Source organism: Candoia aspera, chromosome 2, assembly GCF_035149785.1.
Source record: "Candoia aspera isolate rCanAsp1 chromosome 2, rCanAsp1.hap2, whole genome shotgun sequence".
In the NCBI taxonomy this organism is placed as follows: Eukaryota; Metazoa; Chordata; class Lepidosauria; order Squamata; family Boidae; genus Candoia; species Candoia aspera.
The window spans coordinates 196,740,312-196,760,509 of NC_086154.1; the positions used below are offsets into that span (position 1 = coordinate 196,740,312).

At 39.6% G+C, this 20,198-nt stretch overlaps 1 protein-coding gene across 1 annotated transcript; it reads left to right on the forward strand.

Annotated features, from left to right (window-relative positions):
* Nucleotides 1-2,276: 2,276 nt before the first annotated feature.
* ANXA1 (annexin A1) lies at nucleotides 2,277-19,850 on the forward strand. The gene is made up of 13 exons (XM_063295134.1): nucleotides 2,277-2,420; nucleotides 6,789-6,868; nucleotides 7,993-8,086; nucleotides 9,041-9,135; nucleotides 9,976-10,086; nucleotides 13,081-13,168; nucleotides 13,725-13,804; nucleotides 13,904-13,960; nucleotides 15,408-15,501; nucleotides 15,644-15,739; nucleotides 16,692-16,750; nucleotides 18,553-18,675; nucleotides 19,545-19,850. Exons 2-13 carry the CDS (start codon nucleotides 6,803-6,805, stop codon nucleotides 19,602-19,604), a joined length of 1,023 nt encoding a protein of 340 aa, XP_063151204.1. The 5' UTR covers nucleotides 2,277-2,420; nucleotides 6,789-6,802; the 3' UTR covers nucleotides 19,605-19,850.
* Nucleotides 19,851-20,198: the final 348 nt, after the last annotated feature.

The following is a 20,198-nucleotide window of genomic DNA, read 5'->3' on the forward strand; positions in this document are numbered from 1 at the left end:
AGCTTTGTTTGTTAGAGTCTTAACACACAATGACTGGGCATCCAAAACACACACGTTCTGCTTAAAGAGGTCTATGTGTAACTTAGAAATAAGTTTGGGAAAATCTTTTTACAGGTCTGCAGTTCTACACACTACTTCCAACTCTATGGCTTAGCTTAAATCCTACATGTTTATCTGTCTAGGATTGTTCTATAAATTAATCATACCAACTAGTATTCTGCAGATTGTATCTGGCCTTCTCTTTTTCTTTCATAAGATTCCATTTAGCATTAGTTACATCCTTAGAAAAAGTTTGTTAAAGGGGAAGAGATGTAGATGGCAACTGATGTGGGAAGAGAAGAGATTGCTTTTAACTTTTTTGCTCCTGTCTCAGTTCCTGCTCATACTGGGAAAATGTGCATCAGTGGAACTGAGTCTCATCCAGCAAATAACTTGGAACAGAATCATGGTGATGGAAAAGGATTAAACTTCATTCTTCCGATGCAATGAACAAAAATCATTTTGAAATAATCTATTATACAATTATAGTATACAACAATTATACTCCCCATGGATTTAGTTTTCCCTTCTATCACATTAAAAGCTAGTGACTAGTGACAATCAAGAAATTATCTACTTCTAAGATTTTGCCAACCCCATTTTTGCGCTATGATTGTTCAATTTCTTCAACAGAGAGCAACATGCATTAAGCTGCTCTTTACCCTTTAAGCATTCCAACATGCTCACCTGGAGGGTCTAGGCAGTTAGGAACATAAAAGGGAGGGGTGAGGACAGAAGTCTTGCAGTCCCAAGGACTGTTGACTTTCCATCAGATATTGCACTGTTATAAACACATGAACTGAGGCCTAGGATGAAATGTCCATGTCTCCCTTAAAGCTATGCATTCACCTTACATCCATTGCCAGCAAATTAGAATCAGAAAAGAGATGCTTCTATTTTTTGCTGATCTTTTTTTCTCTTGGCCACTTTCTTCATCAAAGATCTGATACTTTCCCTCACATTCTTATTCTAGATTCTGCTGCTCCAGAAATTCTGTATGTGAAAGTTGAAGTTTGGAAATGATGGAGTGCAGATGAACTCAGAATACCACCCTGGGCTCATTTGTTTTATATACTGCCTTTTGACAGACACATTCATCCTCTTGACAAGGGATGGTTGCCAGTTTTCCCTAAATTTCCTTGGAGAGAAAGAGGGTCAGCAGTTGTGTTACTTAACAGCTAATGAGGTGTTGCTCTGAAGATATCTGGGTGCTCTTTCCTTACCTATTCCTGAAAAATCTTACAGTGCTCCATATATCCTGTAATGGAGCAGTAGTGTTGACAGTGCTATCTGCTCAGCTTTAGCTACAGATGTGCCTTTTCTTCTCTATTCCACTTATCTTGGTCAGGGTAAGACTACACTGCATAGCGTGGGAGCTCTTAGGCAGCCATTCTCCATTTTACAGTTTTGTACTCTAATTTTTAACAGAAAGCCGTAAAGCAAAACAACAAGTCCCATCCTGCTTGAAAATAAGTTGTATAACAAAAGAGGCTGAGTTATATACTTGGGTGGTTTGTGAGGTAGTGTCTTGGTACTAGGGGCACGTGATCTAGGACAGACATCTCCAGCTTGGTATATCTCAGATGTATTGGCCATCAACCCCAAATTTTCCAGGTCAAAAACTATAGCACATGGGAATTATAGAAGTTGAAGTCCAAATGCTGAAGGGTATCCAGAGGGAAAAGCTGACCGGACAAAACCTGCAGCATTTTTATACCTATGTTTCAGCCTCAGAGTTTCCCAATGTTAACATAATGTTGTGCAAAACCAGCATTTTCAATAGAAACTATGCTGGTACATTTTCTTAGCATATGTCGGCATGATGTGAGTGGTCCAAAGCTTCCTTGGAGAGTAGAAATATAAGTTCTATACTGAATCAATTGCAATTTGTACAGCAGCTGGTGAATATAAAAAATGAAGGAAAGTTTATATTATGCACTGTGAAGCATGGGAGATCATTCTGTAACAGAATGTCCTATCTTAAGGTAAGCCTATGCAGAGATTTGTCTATATATTGGTCTATAAATCATGACTATTGCAGTAGCCTCTCAAGGCATTTCAACAATTAAATACCATTGCCTTAAAGGCATCAATAAGAACATTACACAACATTTATTCCTCCACTCCCAGCAGTTTCTGCATTAGCTCAGTGATCAATTTCTTCAAGTCATTGGATAGTTGTTTAGAAGGCTTGCCTTTTGACTAAGTCCTGTGTTTAGCCTTCTGCCCAGAGCAACCAGTCACAGGGCTCTTTGTAGTAAGCCGTTGTTGCTAGGTGTGGCTTCCTGTTGGTCTATAAAAGTAGGAACCACAACTTAGTTTTCCACAGACTCATTTCCCAGTTTAGAAAATACTGTTTCTGAGTTTTGGAAAGGAAAAAGGTATGGCTCTTTTGATATTTGTCATTTATTAATGATTGTAGAAGGATGTAGTTTCTTATTTACTCTGGAGTATGACTTACTTCTAAGTTAATGTAGAGCTATAGGATTATTCATATACATGTATATGTGATTATGTTGCCTGTATTTTTTTAGCAAGGGAGTAGAAGGGGTTTAAAACTGCTAAACTAAGCACACAGCCACAATTGTTTGCGACACTGACTAGTTTATTGCTAAATAACTCTGCATTTTCTTTCTTCCTGTTCTTTTCCATTACCATGGAAAACAGAATTATTTTTATCTACCAAAGTATGAGTTAAGAGGAAAAAAATGTGCCCAGCTTCTTATGTGGAAACCTTCTAAAAAAAACATACACCCTGTGGTTAAGGAAAGCTTGCTTAACTGTTTCTCAACTGTTAAATGTTTATTCTCTTGCAAACATCAGTCACACCAAAAATAAAATAAGACTTGTTTTGCAAAAAGTAAATAAGTTTAATTTTTTAATTTGCAGTTATTTTAAATGTATGAGTAAGAACTGCAGAATGTTACTCATTGTTTATATTTTTCACAAGTATTTTCAGAAGTGGATGCTGCTGCTACTTCCTTGTTGGATATATTTTGGGGATGGAGGGGGGAACAGGTTTTTCAAGCTTATGCTGCCTTTTGGCCATCAAAGAAAAATGGCTTTAGAGTTAAGAAGTCCTGCACAGTGACAGGGAAAAAAAATAGCTGTCCCTTCATTTTGCATACCAAATTGAATCTTAAAAGCACCTATAAATGAGATGGAACTCAGAAGGATTTACTTCTGAGTGAATAGGTAGAAATCTTCCAGATGCTTTCTGAAATATACTTAAAGTGCTCTTCAGTCTGTTGAATAATGCTCATTTAGTCAGTATGTGATTGGTCCTGTTATTTTTATGCAACCATTGTTGGTAAATTGCAATTCCAAAACTGTTTCTCCAGCCAACATCAGAGGTTTGTAATAGTCCAGAAAGCATAGTCTGTCAATGAAATGTACAGGTTGGATGGATCTTACAATGTGTGTAGTGGTAATACATAAATACACACCTAGTGGGAGTGGGACTAAATCCTGTGGCTGTTGCTTGACTGACATGTGTATCAATAGCTATACTGGCAGTCTCCACTGTCTCCCTCCTGGGACTCAGGACAGGAACGGACTGGGCTTGCCTGGCAGGCCTGGGGAAACATCACATTGGACCCTGGCTGTGTGGAGGAGAAGATCTGGCAGTTCTACCAGATGAGACTGTTTCGGAAGTGGAGGCACAGTGGGTTGTGCTGGCCTCATGTGAGAGATGGGGGGTGGGGCTGAGCTCAACTTGCTGGCCTGTTGAGGGTAGGTCTCCTCCTGTAGCCTGGGTGAGAGTGGGGTGGCAGCAGGAGGGAGAAGAAGAATCAGACTGGTTTGTATAGGTGGGAGGGAGGAACTGCCCGAGGCACAGGAGTAGGTGCAAGGCAGAAGTGCTAGGTGCTGGGGTTGGGGTGTACCCTCCTGTTAGGAATGGAAGGTGCTGGGAAGTGTAGTGGTTGTGGGATGGGCCCATAAGCTTTCAGGGCAGGAAGGCATGGGGTGGGATGGCAGGGGGGAGTGGGCAGGGGGTGGCATTGAGGTAGTGAGGGGCATGGGTAGATAATGGTGGGAGGCAGGGGGTGGGCCATTCTTGGGGAAGACAGACCTGGTGACTAACACAGGTGTTGCTTTCCAGCCCACTGTGCTCAGCCCCAAAGCCTTGAGGCCCTGGGCTCCTGCTGCTGCTGCTTAATGCCAGATCAGCCTGCAATAAAGCTCACCTCATCCACGATTTGATTGTGGATGAGAGAGCTGACATGGCCTGCATTAGCAAGACCTAGTTGGACACAGAGGGGGCACATCTCAGAAACGTGCCATTCCAAGTTTCTAGTGTGGCACCAGCTGCTATTCTGGTGGCAGAATATCCCTGCAAGGCAGGGGTGGCAGAGTGGCTATTGTTATTTAGAAGTCTCTAGTGGCCTTTAGGGGTGCTTCCCTGGGCAGAGCCGGTTACAAGGGTCTCTTTGCAAAATTGGGTTGCAGGGATCAGTTGGGCTTGCTGCTTGCCTATCTTCCTCCCTGAGGGGTAGCAGCAGCCCTGCCCAGGTTCCTGGGCTCTGTGGCAGAGCTGGCAGTGGAGTTCCCCAGGCTTATGGTTCTGGGGACTTCAACCTGCTTTCTCTGGGCCTGGAGTCAGAGGTGGCCGGGGAGTTCATGGCCACCATGGCAGCCATGGACCTGGTCCAGCTTGTTGATAGTCCAACTCGAAGACGGGGGGGTCATACATTAGATCTGGTTTTTGTCTCAGGTCAGTGGCCAGGTGATCTGGGGTTAGGGGACATTAACACCAGTCCCTTGCCATGGACAGATCACTCCCTCTTGGTCTTGGAGTTCTCTGTAGTTGCCTCCCACTGCAGGGAGGTGGGCTTATTCAATCGGTCTGCCCCAGGCAACTGAGGGACCCAGTAGGGTTTCAGAGTGGGCATGGGGTTATTTCTGAGGCCTTTTTTAGGTTGTTGAGAGGGTGGTGAGCTCTTGGGTGAAGCAGATTATCTGGACCCTTTTCAGGCAGGATTCAGGCTGAGCTATAGTACCGAGACAGCATTGGTACACTTGTGGATGACCTTTGTAGGGCTTGGGATGGGGTGACATGTCCATCCTGGCCCTTTTGATACCATCGACTATGGTATCTTGCTCGACTGACTCCAGAGGCTGGGAGTGGCGGGCACTGCTTTGCAGTGGTTCTCTTCCTTTCTCTGTGGCCGGTACCAGTCAGTGTTGGGGGAGGAAAGGTCCAGCCTAGGCCCCTATTATGTGGGGCCTCTATATGTAGGGCTTAGGTTTCTCTCCCCTCCTATTTAATGTCTATATGAAGCTGCTGGGAGAGGTCATCCGCTGGCATGATACGCAATTATATATCTCTAGCCCATGCCAGGCAAGTGATGTTGTTCAGGTGCTGGCTCAGTGCCTGGAGGATGTAAGGGCCTGGATGGGGAGAAACTGGTTGCGTTTCAACTCTAACAAGTTGGAGTGGTTGTGGGTTTTTGATCCACTGGGGTCAGGAGAGTTGACATATCTGACTCTGGATAGGGTAGCACTCCCCCGTACAGATTTGATGAGCAATTTTGGGGTCCTCTTGGACTCATGACCCCTGCTGGAAGAGCAGGTGACAGCATGGCAAGCGGGGCCTTTGCCTAAATCCGTCTTGTGTGCCACTTGTGCCCATTCCTGGACTAGGAGGTCTTGCTCATAGTCACCCATGCCTTAGTCACCTTCCTTTTGTGTTACTGCAATGTGCTCTATATGGGGCTGCCCTTGAAGACCATCAGAAAGCTGCAACTGGTCCAGAATGAAGCTGCATCACTGTGTGAGCTGCACTGGTGTCCAGTTGCTTTCTGGGTGCAATTTAAGGTGCTGGTTATCACCTTAAAGCCCTACATGGAACAGGGCCAGGTTACTTGCAGGACCTCCTCTCCCTGAGGGTATCTGCCCATCCTACTAAGTTAAACAGGGTTGGTGTGCTCCAGATCCCCTCCCTTTAATGTTGCCATCTGATGGGACCTCAGAAGCGTGTCTTCTCAGTGGCTACCCCAGTCCTTTGGAACAGCCTCCCACTGGAGATCAGAGGGATCCCTACCCTTTTAGTTTTCTGGAGGGCTGTGAAGACCTTCCCCCAAGCATTGGGCTAGGATGGGGGGTTGAGCTGTGGGGATGATTGGTCTGGTGCCTGGAGGGAAGAGTATGTTCTTAACTATTTTATGGATTGTTGTGAGCCTAGAGTCATTGTATGAGATAGGTGGCCATATACTGTAAGTCCTATAAATAAATGATAAAATGTCTTCAGAAACGCAGCACAATTCTGCACATCCCTAAAGAGGTACTGATTGGTCCCCTAGATAGGTAGAGTAGTGGGGGAAATTTAAAAACAACAGCAAAGTGCTGCTAATGCTAAACATTTTTTAAAAAAAAGTTATGAATGGTATGTTCCTAATTATGTCTTAATAAAATTATTCATGATTGAAACCAAGAAGATCTGAAGATCCACCACAAATCTTAGCTTCAATTAACTCAGTGGTTTTTTAACCACTTGTCATTCCTCTCCTGATTCCAGTAACATGGCTGAATAGATCAGTAAACTATGCTATTCCCCAAGCTGGTGCCCTCCAGATATATTGGAATTTGGATTTCTCTTTTGGGAAGAGGGAGAGGAATCCTCCTTGACTTTCCTGATTCTTAGAATGCCCAAAACATCTAAAAGTTTTTTTCTACAGAATAAAAAAGAAAAAGAAAGAAAAGGGGAAATTGTTTGTCACTTCATTGTGTCCCATCTTTTCCCCTTGCAGAAAGTTGGATCAAGATGGCCTTTGTATCAGAATTCCTGAAGCAAGCCAGGTTTATGGATGATGAGGAGCAACGATGTATTGTAAGTTTCTCTAAAGACTAATAAATTTGACTTTACTAATGAAATGTTGGAAGTACAGTTAAATGAATGGGAGCTATGATAAGAAGTTTTAGGGCAGAGGGTCAACCAGAAATAGCCCTTCCTTTTCTCTCCAACAGTTCTCTTTACCTTTTCCTTGAATAGTCAGTGTGTTCAACTCTCCCCATAACCAATAGTGTTTTTTCCCCCTTTATTTTTTTCCTTCATTCTGCAACTTTTCTTTATTAATAAGTACTGCGATGGGCAGCCTTTTGCTGATCCTTTATGTATGTATATAAATTTAACTCACATTAATTTAAATTTGAAATTAACATTTGAAAATAATAATATTTTTGGAGATGGGGTAATGATGTCAAAAGGGTAGGGTTGTGGGGAAAGGCAGACTTCCCTATTTTGGATTCTGTAGGTAGTGATGTTCTTTTTAAATGCATTAGGTTTATTTTTAGGACTTGCCTTACAGAATTGATATGCTTTTCACCTCAAAAGAGCAGGAAACTGCCCTGCTGGTTTTTAGCAATGATGAGACAAACGTGGGCTGCCAAAAGATTTGGGAGTGACCTTTCCCTTTCTGAGACAGAGTTACCAGGTTGCCCAACCCGATACACAATATCAAGAGAACAGAGTTTCAAAATACTGAGGCAGTATTTTAGCTGACTTCCTAAAATAGAAGTTTCTATATGCTTTCTCATTACTCTTATTTAAAAACAGTCTGAAATAAATACTGATACTATGCAAGAATCATACTATTAGCGACTTGTTGAAAAACATAATGTAATAAAAAGAAATCTTGCATTCATAGAACTTTTGAATATTGTATGTTCATGCAGTGCCAAGATCCTATTCTGGTACTTCAGACTGCTCCAGATATAATAGTAACCTCTGCTATCTCTTTATAATAGCTTACTAAAACAAATGAGTCTTGGTATATGCCCTTAAAAATCGGGAAAAGGGTTTCCATGATTGTATCATCCAGGTTATTCTAATTGATTGCATTGCTTTATTTTGCATCTAATAATTTTTTTTTCTGAATTTACCCTGAAGGTTTGGCCAAGAAAAGATTGTTAAAACAAATTAAATGTCTTAATTATTCAATTTATTTTTAACAGAAAAATTCTAAAGGTGGTTCAGCAGTTCATGCTTATCCTAGTTTTGATCCTTCAGCTGATGCAGCTGCACTAAACAGAGCCATAACTGCTAAAGGTAGGAGGAAAAGATAAAATATATGAATGTCAGTTCTGAGTGTTGTTCAGATTCTTATTTCTCCAGTGTTAATGTCAATTTAGCCCATTTCCACATTTTAAATAAAAGGTCCACATAAAAATATACACACATTTTCATGTGCTTTTTCCTAAGCATCTTGTGGAACTACAGATTGAGACAGTTTCAGTAAAGTCAAAACTGTAGCAGAGTAGGTTCAAATCATGCTGACATTTTTTTTTCTTGGCGTCTTCTGTTTCTTCTTTCCTGGATGTGTCACAGGGGCCATCCCATCCAGCCAGGCAGCATATTTTGCAATGCCATACAAGAAATCAAATCTACTTAAAGGATGATGAGATGAAGATAGCTGAGAGTAGCTTTAGTGCATTAAGAGAAATCAGAGGCATGTGAGAGCAGTTTAAATAGGTTAATGGCTTAGCAAGGAGTTCCTTTTAAAGAGTTAGGAAAAGCATGCACAGTATGATTTCTGGAATTCTTTCCAACCTCTTAAAAATGCTCTTGGTTGTGTGACCAGCAAAGAAGAGAGAGGAGGATTTAGAATGACAAGCTTGCAATGTCCTGCCCAGCTGCCCATCTCATAAAGATGAATTGGGATTTTTTTCTTCAAAGCCTCTGGTAGAATCTGGCCCATTTTTAAACTTAAGCTTACCTTTGTAGGCTTCTTCACCCACACCAAATCTGGTTCCATTCTGTTTTGGGAAAGTTGTCCTGTTGGGCAGAATCCAATATCCCTTGACATATTTTTCTTTCCAATGTTCTGTCGGAAGGAATTTTAAAAAGAATGATTTTCAGCCAGGCTAAATATTTTGATGAAAACAATCTTGTTGATAACTTATTTGAGCATTAGTGTTATCTTTTCATAAAATTATTGGTTACAGTATGGACTGAACCTACTTTGTTTGTATTAATGAAAAATTGTTCTTGTTTATAACTTAGGAGTTGATGAAGCAACCATCATCAACATTTTGACCACAAGAACCAATCCCCAGCGTCAACAGATCAAAAATGCCTATCAGCAGACGCATGGCAAGGTACAACTTCCTTTGTACATAGCTTGCATAGATGCCTTTCACTTTTTTTAAAAAAAATTCTATCCCACCTTTATTATTTTTATAAATAACTCAAGGCAGCAGACATACCTAATACTCCTTCCTCCTCCTATTTCCCCCACAACAACAACCCCATGAGGTGAGTTGGGCTGAGAGAAAGTGACTGGCCCAAGGTCACCCAGCTGGCTTTCATGCCTAAGGCAGGACTAGAACTCACACTCTTCTGGTTTCTAGCCTGGTGCCTTAACCACTGGACCAAACTGGCTTTCTTTTAGCGTACTATGGTACGTATGCTTAGATAACGAAATAAGATGCTAAATTCCTTACCATGTTGATGGTTGGAACATGACTTCTAAAGATAGGTTATGTAAGGCATGCTAGCTTTACCATGAGGGAGGAGAGTTATCGCTTCCAGTTGACCACCATGGTTCCCATTCAAGTGTGGGGAGCTTTCCTTGTCTCCTAGTATGCTTTTTTTTAAAAATAGGGAGAGCCTTGATCCTCCAGCTACAGGCAGGTAAGTCCCACCTGAGAATGGGTATGAACAGAGTGAGCAAAGAAAGGCCACTTTCCAAGGATAAATCAACAAGGACTTTAACAAATCTACCAGGACTTGTTAAGAGCTTTATTTAGGAGATTATCACATGTTCAGAGGACAAAAGACAAGGGAATACGCAAAAGTATAAACTAGCTGCTTTTTCCTTGAGGCAGGAAGAATAAGATAGGTTTGGCATCAGACATTTTCTTGTTTGTTTGGAAAGTAATGTTTTATCATTTGAATAAGTTCTGTAAAGAGTCATTACACATCTGCTTTTCTTATAGCCTCTGGAAGAAGCTTTGAAAAAAGCTTTCAAAAGCCATCTAGATGTTGTCCTGGATATGCTGAAAACTCCTGCCCAATTTGATGCTGAAGAACTTAGATATGCTATGAAGGTATGTTTGTCTTTCAAGACTTGGGTGGACATTGTACCAAGGAAAGAGAGAGAGATCTTGTTCTTAGCTTAAAGAGTCATTGGAATGAATGGGATGTTTGCTGGAACACGTCATGTGCTGGATAAAGAAACTCAAGCAGTTCTAGTATGATTGCACTGTAATCATTCAGCTGATATTGGGGACAATCACATAGCTCAATAGGATGCAAACTGTTAGGAGCTGAATTCCCCATATGGTCCTCCAAGTTCTATTAGGTGCTAGGTGTTAAGTTCCAAAAGTCCACAGTGACGTGAGCAAGGATAGAAAGAAGCTAGAATAAATACAGTTAATATAATTTCTTTCTGGTGCATGGAATCCTCTCACTCCATTTCGAAAATCTTCCTGCTTTGAAGTTCCCAATAACCAGCCAAACCTTCCTCAGAACAGCTTATGTTGTAAAGGATTCCAATTCTTTGTTTCTTTCTTCCCATTTTCCCCTCAAAAGATTTCAGTATAATCAGTATGCTCCTGGCATTTTTCTCTTATCTTTTCCTTTCATGTTTTATATTTTTCTAAACTGGAAGCTGATAGTTTGCTTCTTTTTCATGTATTTTGATTGAAGTCCTCTTGGCAATCATAGATAACTTTGGAGTTATGTTTTAAACAGTCATTGTGATGAAGTGAGACTACAGACATTGGGTTCTGTTAATCCCATCATACTCGGGCTGCAAAATCCAGATAGTTTGTCTAGATTTCTGCAGCCCAGATAAGATCTGTCTATTTTTAACACTGTAGGAACTTCTTTTCTTTTTAAAGTGTATTTATTTATACTTATATCAAATTTATATGGCCTCCCATATCACAAAAAGTGACTCTGGGCAGTGTACAACTTTTCTACAACTCTACAAAAAGCGATTCTGGGTGGTATTATGCTGAATGCTCATCTTTTTATCCATTCCGAAGTTTGGTATTTGAATTTTTTTAAGTTACTTTTTTTTTTTAACTTTTGTGTTATCTGGAGTTTTGATGGGTTTTTTTCAGTCCTACAGGAAATTTGACCATCTTGCCTGTTATATTTATCATATGAGAATGAATTGGAGATGAAAGTGCATTGTACCCAGAATCTCAGCTAAATTTTCTTGACCAGGTCCCCAAATTCTGGCCATCTTCCAAGATAGGGAATCAGAGATGGGCACAATGCCAACAAGGAACATTTCTCTACAGATTTTTTTGTTTTTGTTTTGTTTTTTGAGGCAGGAGTATATGGAGATCTCTAGATAAAGCCAGTGCAGCTGGGTAGGAAGGGCGTGGCTAACACTAAGGTTCAGTTATTTCATATTCATTATTTTCCAATTCCTGCATAGCCTTATTTTTTGTTTTTAGCATCTTTGTCTCTTTACACTCCCCACCCCCCAATACTTGGTTTCAGCATAAGGATGTTAAAGACATGTAGCTGTTGGCCCAGGGATCTTACTGCATAAAAAATCTTCAGCATTTTTTTTTCCTATCAAGTCTCATACAGTTTGGTAAATGTTTGAAACCAATTTCTCTTTTTTCAAAGGGAAGAGAGTTTTGAGGATACTGATATGGATAGAGTGTAGTGTTCCTATACTAGCTTAGTTACAAGGTCAAGGGACATGCGAACCACCGGTTTTTGATTATATAGTCCTCTCTGGCATGGTCTGAAGGATTATTGCACTTTACTTAAATTAATCAAAATACAATAAAAGATTTCCACTCATTAGGCTTTTTCTTTTTGAAGAATTTGGCTAGTCAGGGAGGGTTTGCAGTGATGGCAAGGTGTTTAACAGAAAACAACCTTAATAACAAATAGCAACTTCTGCTTTGTTTAATAATAAAGTCAGCTCCAAAGTGAAATTTTCAAGTGCTATGAGGAAATGTTAGAAAAACAGACATTTTTACTGAGGAAGACACCTTCTTAGAAATTATGAGGCAGCTTTAAGGACAGGACTGGGCTCATTGTTAGAAGAAGTGAGAGTTACCTGGATTATAGAACAATGTAGAGTTATTCTTCCTTTGAAACTATTTATGTAGTACTTTTGACAAATGATGAGAGTAAAAAAAAAGAAGATAAGCATTGGAACCTTGACTACTTTTCCACACTGCCCTCAAGGCAGATTAACATTTATGTATCCGATTGATACCGTGCTGTAATCTAAACTGACTCTCTGTGGTTTACAACAAAAATAAAACATAACACATAGTAACACATCGAAATACTAAAAACACCAAAACTCCTGGCAGAAGTCAAGTGATGTCACACTCTCACTGCCTTCTAAAAAAGTTCCAACTTCAACTCCAACTCTTTCATAAAACGGAAAATGTCAGAATCAATTGAGCTGCCAACCGGAGGACACTCCAGAGGGAAGGAAAAACAGCACTTCTGGGCTTTAGGTCTCTGACCTCCTGAAAATAGGAAACTACCCACTGCTTCTTGAAAAACAACTGGATCATTTGGGACAACTTCAGTGGAGAGATGCAGTCCTGCAAGTAAGCAGGAGTCAAGCCATAAAGGGATTTATTGGTTAAAACTGGCACTTAAAATTGCACTCAGAAACTAACAGGGAGCCAGTGCAGGGCCTGGAGTATAGGTGTAATAAGACCCCATCATCAACTGCCAGTGAGCCCTCAAGCCCTTGCATTTTCTACCAATTGAAGCTTCCAGGTGGTCTTTAAAGGCAGTCCCATGTATAGCACATTGCAGGCTAAATGGGTGATAATGAGGGCATGACAAAATAAAACAACACAAGCCAGCCCCACTTTAACCCTTGTAGTTCAAAATTCCATGATTGTGATCTGTAGCCCATACATATATAGGTGAACTAAAATTTCCAGTGTGGGCATGAGAGTTGGAGTTGCTTGGAGTTGTAGCTCAGAAACATTTGGTAACCATAGGTTTCCTGCATCTGCCTGGACTTTGCACTTGGTGGAATAAGTTCTTTTAGAAAAACAAAACAACATTTTGCTTACATATATTGATTTACTGCCAAACAGGGACTTGGAACCGATGAAGATATCTTAATCGAGATACTGGCATCAAGGAACAACAGAGAAATCAGGGAAATCGCCAGAGCGTATCAAGGTAACTTACTCCTTTTTTAATAAAACAACTCAGATCTTTTTTGTTAATGCCTCTTTAGCTTGGAATGTGAAGCTTTTTGATAGTCATTGACACAGAATGAAGTTAGGTATCTGGTTTATGGCACATCTGAACAAAAGAACAGCTGATGATTTGTAAGGAATTGGAGAACTCTAGATATTACTAGACCTTTTCACTAATTGCAGATTAAAAATGATCAGGCTGTCAATCTAATGCACAAGAAGGAATAAGGCGTCTGTAAAGTCATGTTCTCTTTTTGAACATCTAATTGAAAATAACTGTTGGCATGATGATAGTTTTTTATTTCTGATATCCTGCAAGTTCTCAAATGAAGATAAAATTGGACTTTCTTCATGGGTAGTTCTCAGGTACTATTTACATCTTGCTATGTGAGATCTAAGAAATAATTTAAAAATGCAAACATGGGGAGATTGCAGAATGAGTTGAGTAAAAGTGAAGATGTATGTAAGGAAGAAAATAATCTGTGGCTAATGCTTGCATTTAAAGCTCTGTTCTTCATATTTTTGCTCTTCTGCAGGTTTTAAGAGAGATCTCTCCAAAGACATTGCCTCAGACACTTCTGGAGATTTTCAGAAGGCTTTGCTTGCCTTAGCAAAGGTTTGTAGTTCTCAGTGATGTTCAGAAGGTCATGTTGGTTCACAAGTATCTGTGATTGTAATATACAAAATTGAGCTAAGTGATGCTGAATTGTTTCAGGGTGACCGGAATGAAAATCCACACGTGAATGAAGAGTTGGTAGACAGTGATGCAAGGGTAAGGAATACCTTTGATATCTTTTTTCACGTCGGTCAAAAACAACTTGTCAAATTCCTTCAGACAAGTGAATCCATTCCATGCATTCCTCCCATGCCCCCTATGAATGAGGGAAGAAAGGATATGGGTGGTAACTTGGGACTGCATTTCCCAGCAGAATGGGGCTATAGGATACCCACTTTAGATTTTACAGCTACCCAAAGGCATGATCACAGGGACATGGGACCTATGGTCTCTATTGACTTGCCATGCTGATCCATCTGTGTTGCAGGATTTCAAGCCCTGACATTGCTTTTTACAATTGGTCAGTGGCTGATCCATTCTAGGAGCCATCCTATGTTTCCCAAACTGGGTGGCTCGTACAAGCTTGTCTGTTAAAGTGTGTGAGAGTTACAGGCCAAGAGAGGAAGGGATAGATCCTGCATGAAACAGTTTTCTCTGTAGGCAAAAGAGATGAGGAATAATGCATACTGAAATGTCAGAGGGTAGGGCTTATGCTGAAGTCTTTACCCCTGATATTACCTGATACCCTGCTGTCCCTTGCTGGGGTTGGTAGGTGAGGGGCTGAATCTAGTCCCTGAATGTGATTAACTTCCTCATGTCTCCCTTAGTTGGTTCCTTAGAGGGGGCCAGGAAGGATTTTGCTTTTATGCTATCTGCATTATTGGGGATGGAATGTTTTTTTTCACTTGCTCTAAACATCAGGACATTAAATTAGTGTCAGATAACTATTACATTCTTGGGAGGTGCATATTAGCAGTGTAGTGGTGATAAAGATATGTATTATATTACAGGCAAAATAAGTCAAATATGTTTGTAATTAGGCACAAGGAGACCATCTGGGGATCTACCCCAATGTTTGGCATGTGCTAGAAATGGAAATCAGTTGTGGCCAAATTGAAGCTCTACATAGATAAGTTACTAGAGTATAGACACAGGCTTGAGTTGACTATCCATGGCATGGCAAAACAAGGGTGGGAAAAATGGTGAAGTTTCTTTATCTTCACTTATGTGTGTGTTAATTAGCCATCAGCTGATCAAAGGAAACTCTTCTTTTTCATACTGGCAAAATGATCGCTGTTGTAACTGAAACAAGAAAGTGTATCTTTGCACTAGATTTAACACCAATCATTGAGTTTCCAGAATCGCCCCCTATGAGAGATAGTATAATAGTGAAGAGTGTGAAATATGGAACAGAACATCTGGAGTTCAGATTTTACCGTGGCTATAATCATAGTAAATGGTTTTGTTCTCAGTCCTTTAATCTGCAGTTGGAGGTAATATTGGAATTTTTAGAAAACTCTTTTAAATTCTGGACTATTCTAGTAGGGTAGGAAGGAAATATCTTCTGAAAATAATGCTGTTACAAAGTCTTTTGCTTGAATCTGATTGTTGAATATGTAATATTTTGGAATCTTCCTCTGAATGCTTTATTTCATTGTAACAGAAATTATACGAAGCTGGAGAGAAAAGAAAAGGAACTGACATTAACACTTTCATTGACATTCTCACTACAAGAAGTTCACCACATCTTCAAAGAGGTAAGCAGAAAGCAAGATATTGTATATGTGAAATGCTTTTATTTTAAAGAGAAATGTCTTAATAGGACATATTTTTAAAAAATGTAAAATAATACTGTATAATACTTTATAATAATACTGTAATTTTCCTCTTTGATTTCAGTTTTTAGCATATACGAGAAATACAGCAAACATGACATGGAGAAAGTTCTGGACCTCGAACTGAAAGGAGACATTGAGAATTGCTTGACGGCACTTGGTATGTAACCCTCTTCCATACGAAAGGTGTTTGTTCGTTAATTTGGTTCAAGATTGTGCCCTCTGGAACATTATTCCCCCAAAGATCAGAGTGGGCCCAACCCTGCTGGCTTTTTGCAAGGCCCTGAAGACATGGCGTGTTCCTCGGCATGGAGGTCAGAGTCACTTGGAACCCATGAAGTGGTTGTATTGACAGTTATTGTTGCTTTTATCTTAGCTGCTGATTGTGTATTTATTTTGCATTTTTGTATGTGTGTTTTCTGTTGGTTTTGTTTTCTGCTCAGAGTCACTTGTTTGAGATGAGCAGCTATAAAAATAGAAATAAATTAATTCAATTCTTAGGTTAATAAGGCTCCAATCCTACACACTACCCTCAAAGATGGGAAGGGCAGGGGACTCTTAGTTCTTGCACTGCACTGTAAGTCAGTGACTTTAATAATGGCAAAGCCTCGTGTTTTGTTAAATTTTTGTTGTTCCATAAGTGACTTTAGGTGCATGCAAAAGTATAAAGGGACAAAGACAGAAAGAGGCCTATCTCAATATTATACCAGTTCTACAGCCTTCTCAACGAGCGAAGTGGTAAAGCTGAGAATGCAATGAATGTCTTGTGGCTGCTATTTTTTTTTCAGAAACAAAATTAACTTTGGGAAAAGTTCAGGTGTGTCAACAAAGCAGAAGAGTTTAACCTTTTCCTTGCCAGCTGTGTTTTATTCCTTTGGATAAAAGCAGTTCCAAGTTATTTCTTAAAGCTAGAAAAGGTCCTTTGCTCCTCCCTGTTACACTGCCCAGTCCTGCCATGGTGCTTTTGCTACCTATATGTAACTGTAATGTGTGCTTTCTTAGCTTCATATTCATGAGATTATAATCTCTGGAAGATACATTATGTTTTTTCCTTGCACCTTGCTTTTGTTATTTTATGATCCTAAATAATCTCAGCTCTTTTTCATTTCCAGTGAAGTGTGCTGTCAGCAAGCCAGCTTTCTTTGCTGAGAAGCTCTACCTAGCAATGAAGGTAAAAAGTTACCAGCTGAGTTGGAAGTGGGCTCTGTTTTAAAGGAGTATGCAAACATGAACATTAGATTTTTAACCTTCTGATCTTTCCTCGTGAAGAATAGAATAAGCAATTTGTACCACATTTCTAGTTAAGGCTGACAATAGTGGGCAAAAATTGGAAATGAAGCTTTCAAGCTTCATGGCTCTGAATATAATTTAGTATTTTATTTCAAAGCTTTAGAAGGAACAGAAGGGAGCTCCAGTTGTAGGGCACAGTAATTTTTAAAAATTTATTCGGTTTGTTTACTGGAAATCAATTCAGGCCAGGGGTTTTCAAAACAATTGACAAAAGCACCCATACGGTTAAAAAGTCCGTATAAATAAGTACAAGCTATAACTAATCAAAGTTACAGCAGTACAAGCATAAAATATAATAGTAGTGGTAATGAAAATTAAACCATAATGAAACCAAATAATGTGAACAAATGCACCAATGTAAGTAGTTGATAATGAACAAAAGGTGATGAGAACAACCAAACGCTCTTTGGAAAAGTTCTGTCTTCAGTAGCTTCTGGAATATTAGAAAGGTGGTAACAAGCCTTAATTCTAAGGGGAGGGTGTTTCCCAGAAATGGTGTTTCCTGCCTGTATAGCAATATCATAAGTGACCTAGCCGTTCCCACTTCCATAGGTGAAGACCTTAATTTGTGTTGTATATGTAAACAGTCTCATATGTAGATTTCCATTGTTTTGCTATCTGGGTGGCATGTATGGGAAGGAACTCCATCAGCTTCTGTGGGTTTCTTTCTGTTGCTCTGGCCTTTGACTACATATTTTGCCAGTGGGCCCTTCCCAGATCAGATGAGGCATTTCTCCTTGCATACTAATCCAATTAATCATACAGTCTGCTGTGATCCAGAAGCAGAGTGCATGTGCATGGAATCAGTAGGATAATGTCCAATTTCACCCTTAACTCTATTACGGATTTTTAAATGTTCATTCTCTTTTGATGCAGTGACAAAGATTCTATTTATTTTTTTCTGGCAAGCTTTCTGTTATAAAGCATTGGAGATTGCCTTAGCCTGAGATTGTTGGCCCTGCCAGCCCACTGAACCTGGATCTTTGGCATGAAGAACCACATAGCAGAGTCTGTTATGTGTTAGGATTACTATAGCTTGCTGGATTATTTGGATCTATTGAATTAAAGTAAAAAAAAAACAAAAAAAATCTAGAATAAGCCTCAGTGAGAAATTCCCAAATTGATTGTTACTGATTTTTAATCTTGAGCTAGAAGGTTTCAAAGTATGACATTCTGCAAGGATTTTCATATCCCAATTCCTTCTCAGAGGAATTGTACCATGTATTTTCCTGCAGGAATGGATCATACACAAATATTTGCTATTGGGAGTATGCAAGATCTTATAACCTGCCTTGCAAGCAGTATTTGGGAGTGGTTCATTATGTTGTTCACAGCAAGGAATCACTGTCTCTGTGGAGACAGATAACCCTCTAATAGGAACTCAGGTGGCATAAACAATGGAGTATGAACTCAGATTTCTAGTACAGACAGGTGTGGCTTGAGTTACACTAATGTGGGTGCAGACAGATAAGCTTGTGATGTCTATTTCTGAATGAACCTGCAAGACTTCTGTTTCTCTGAGGTGGCTCTTTTGTCATCTTATTGACTGTCACTTGAAAGTCTGGACACCCATCATAAAAGCAATGACAGTTTAGGATATCTCATAAGCCAAACAGAGGTAAGCCATTTATAGTCTAGGTTGAGGGTTATGAAATAAGTTTATTTCCATTCTTTTTTTCACAGGGTTCTGGAACACACAACAGAACTCTGAATAGGATTATGGTGTCGCGCTCTGAAATTGACATGAATGAGATCAAAGGTTTTTACAAGACGAAGTATGGGGTGTCTCTCTGCCAGGCCATTTTGGTAGGCTACTTCTGCTTTCATTGGCAATTAATAGGGGTTTAAAGAAACTACTAGACCTTGAATCAGAATCAGAACTATTTAGCTGTGTACTTTCAATGGGACTAAAAATAAGATCCCACTATTTCTATTCCCATTGACAGAAATTACTCATGTTTTATCTATATTTGTATGGGAATAACAGTCATATAATTGAGACTTTTATAATTGAGGTTAACATTACATCTGTTATTTTGCCGTGTATATGAATATATTTTGAGTAACACTTCCTTTAGGGTATCTTGTTTCTAATATTGTGCTATGTAAAATAAAATATATGGGAAGGTTTGGATGGATTCTTTATTATCCTTACTAATCTTTAGACCATGTGTTGGCAGTTTTTAATGCATCTCGGTCTCAAGTGCATGTTTTAAGAACAAGATAGCCATTTCAGATCTTGTGCCCTCTGGAAATGATGGGCAACTATAGGATAACACAGCCAGTGGGGGCCATTTCAGAGAAGTCTGTATTAATGTGTTAAATAAATGCATATCTTTTGACTAAGCAAAACTTTCAGAGCTTAATAATCATATCTCAGTATAATCCTGGATTTCCCAGGACTTGAAAAATTGTCCAGTGGAGTCAACTAGGCCTGAGATGATAGAGATAGAGAGCCTTTCATTCTTCAGCATACATGAAATACTGAGTTTTTGTTTTGGTGGTTGCAGCCAAACAAGTGGAGACAGGATCACATATATTGTATGAACTTGGCTTTAGAGTATAAGGAGGGGTGGAGTGGATGGGAGGGACATGATTACTGTACTGTGCTCTGCAATAATTGGCAATTGGTTTTGTTAGACATGAATTCTTTTCATTATTTTTTCCACATGCAGGATGAAACAAAGGGAGATTATGAAAAGATTCTGGTGGCTTTGTGTGGCGGTGATGACTAAGTTCTACATCCTGTATGTTCCAGTTACTTCCTTGAGAATATGATTCATCCTTAACTAGAGGAATCTTTAAACCGAGCTTTCTTTGAACAAGAATAAGAAGAAACCCTTATATACAGTATATCCAAAGGCAAAGCGCATAGAAAGAACCATTATGTCTGCTTTTATAGGATTAAGATACGTAAAACATAGTGTTTGTCTACACCGGCCTAGTGAACATTCCAAATAAAATCAAATCTGTTATCCACACTGTGATGCTTTGTTTTCTCCTGTAGATGTTGATTCTGTGTCTTTAAGTAACAGAAGATGCAAATCCTTTGAATGTTAATTATGTGAAGAAGCTCTGTAGACTCTCCACAGTCACAACACAATGAGCCTTACCAGCGGGCCCCACACACTTAGACATTCATCTTGGTTGCCATACAACTGGGATTTCCAAAAGTTCTAGGAGATCGGATGAGCAGCACATCTTTTCCCCTAGTGATTATGTATAGTCAATGCAATTTTTATTTATTGACTAGATTTGTATCCTGCCTTTATTTTGTGCCACTCAAGGTGGCATACATAATGCTCCCTCCTATTTTCCCCACAACCACC

Coding starts and splice junctions, on each gene's coding strand:
- ANXA1 (XM_063295134.1), top strand. CDS start 6,803: ATGGCCTTTGTATCAGAATTCCTGAAGCAAGCCAGGTTTATGGATGAT. Junction 6,869..7,992: donor ATGAGGAGCAACGATGTATT/GTAAGTTTCTCT, acceptor TATTTTTAACAG/AAAAATTCTAAAGGTGGTTC. Junction 8,087..9,040: donor CAGAGCCATAACTGCTAAAG/GTAGGAGGAAAA, acceptor TTTATAACTTAG/GAGTTGATGAAGCAACCATC.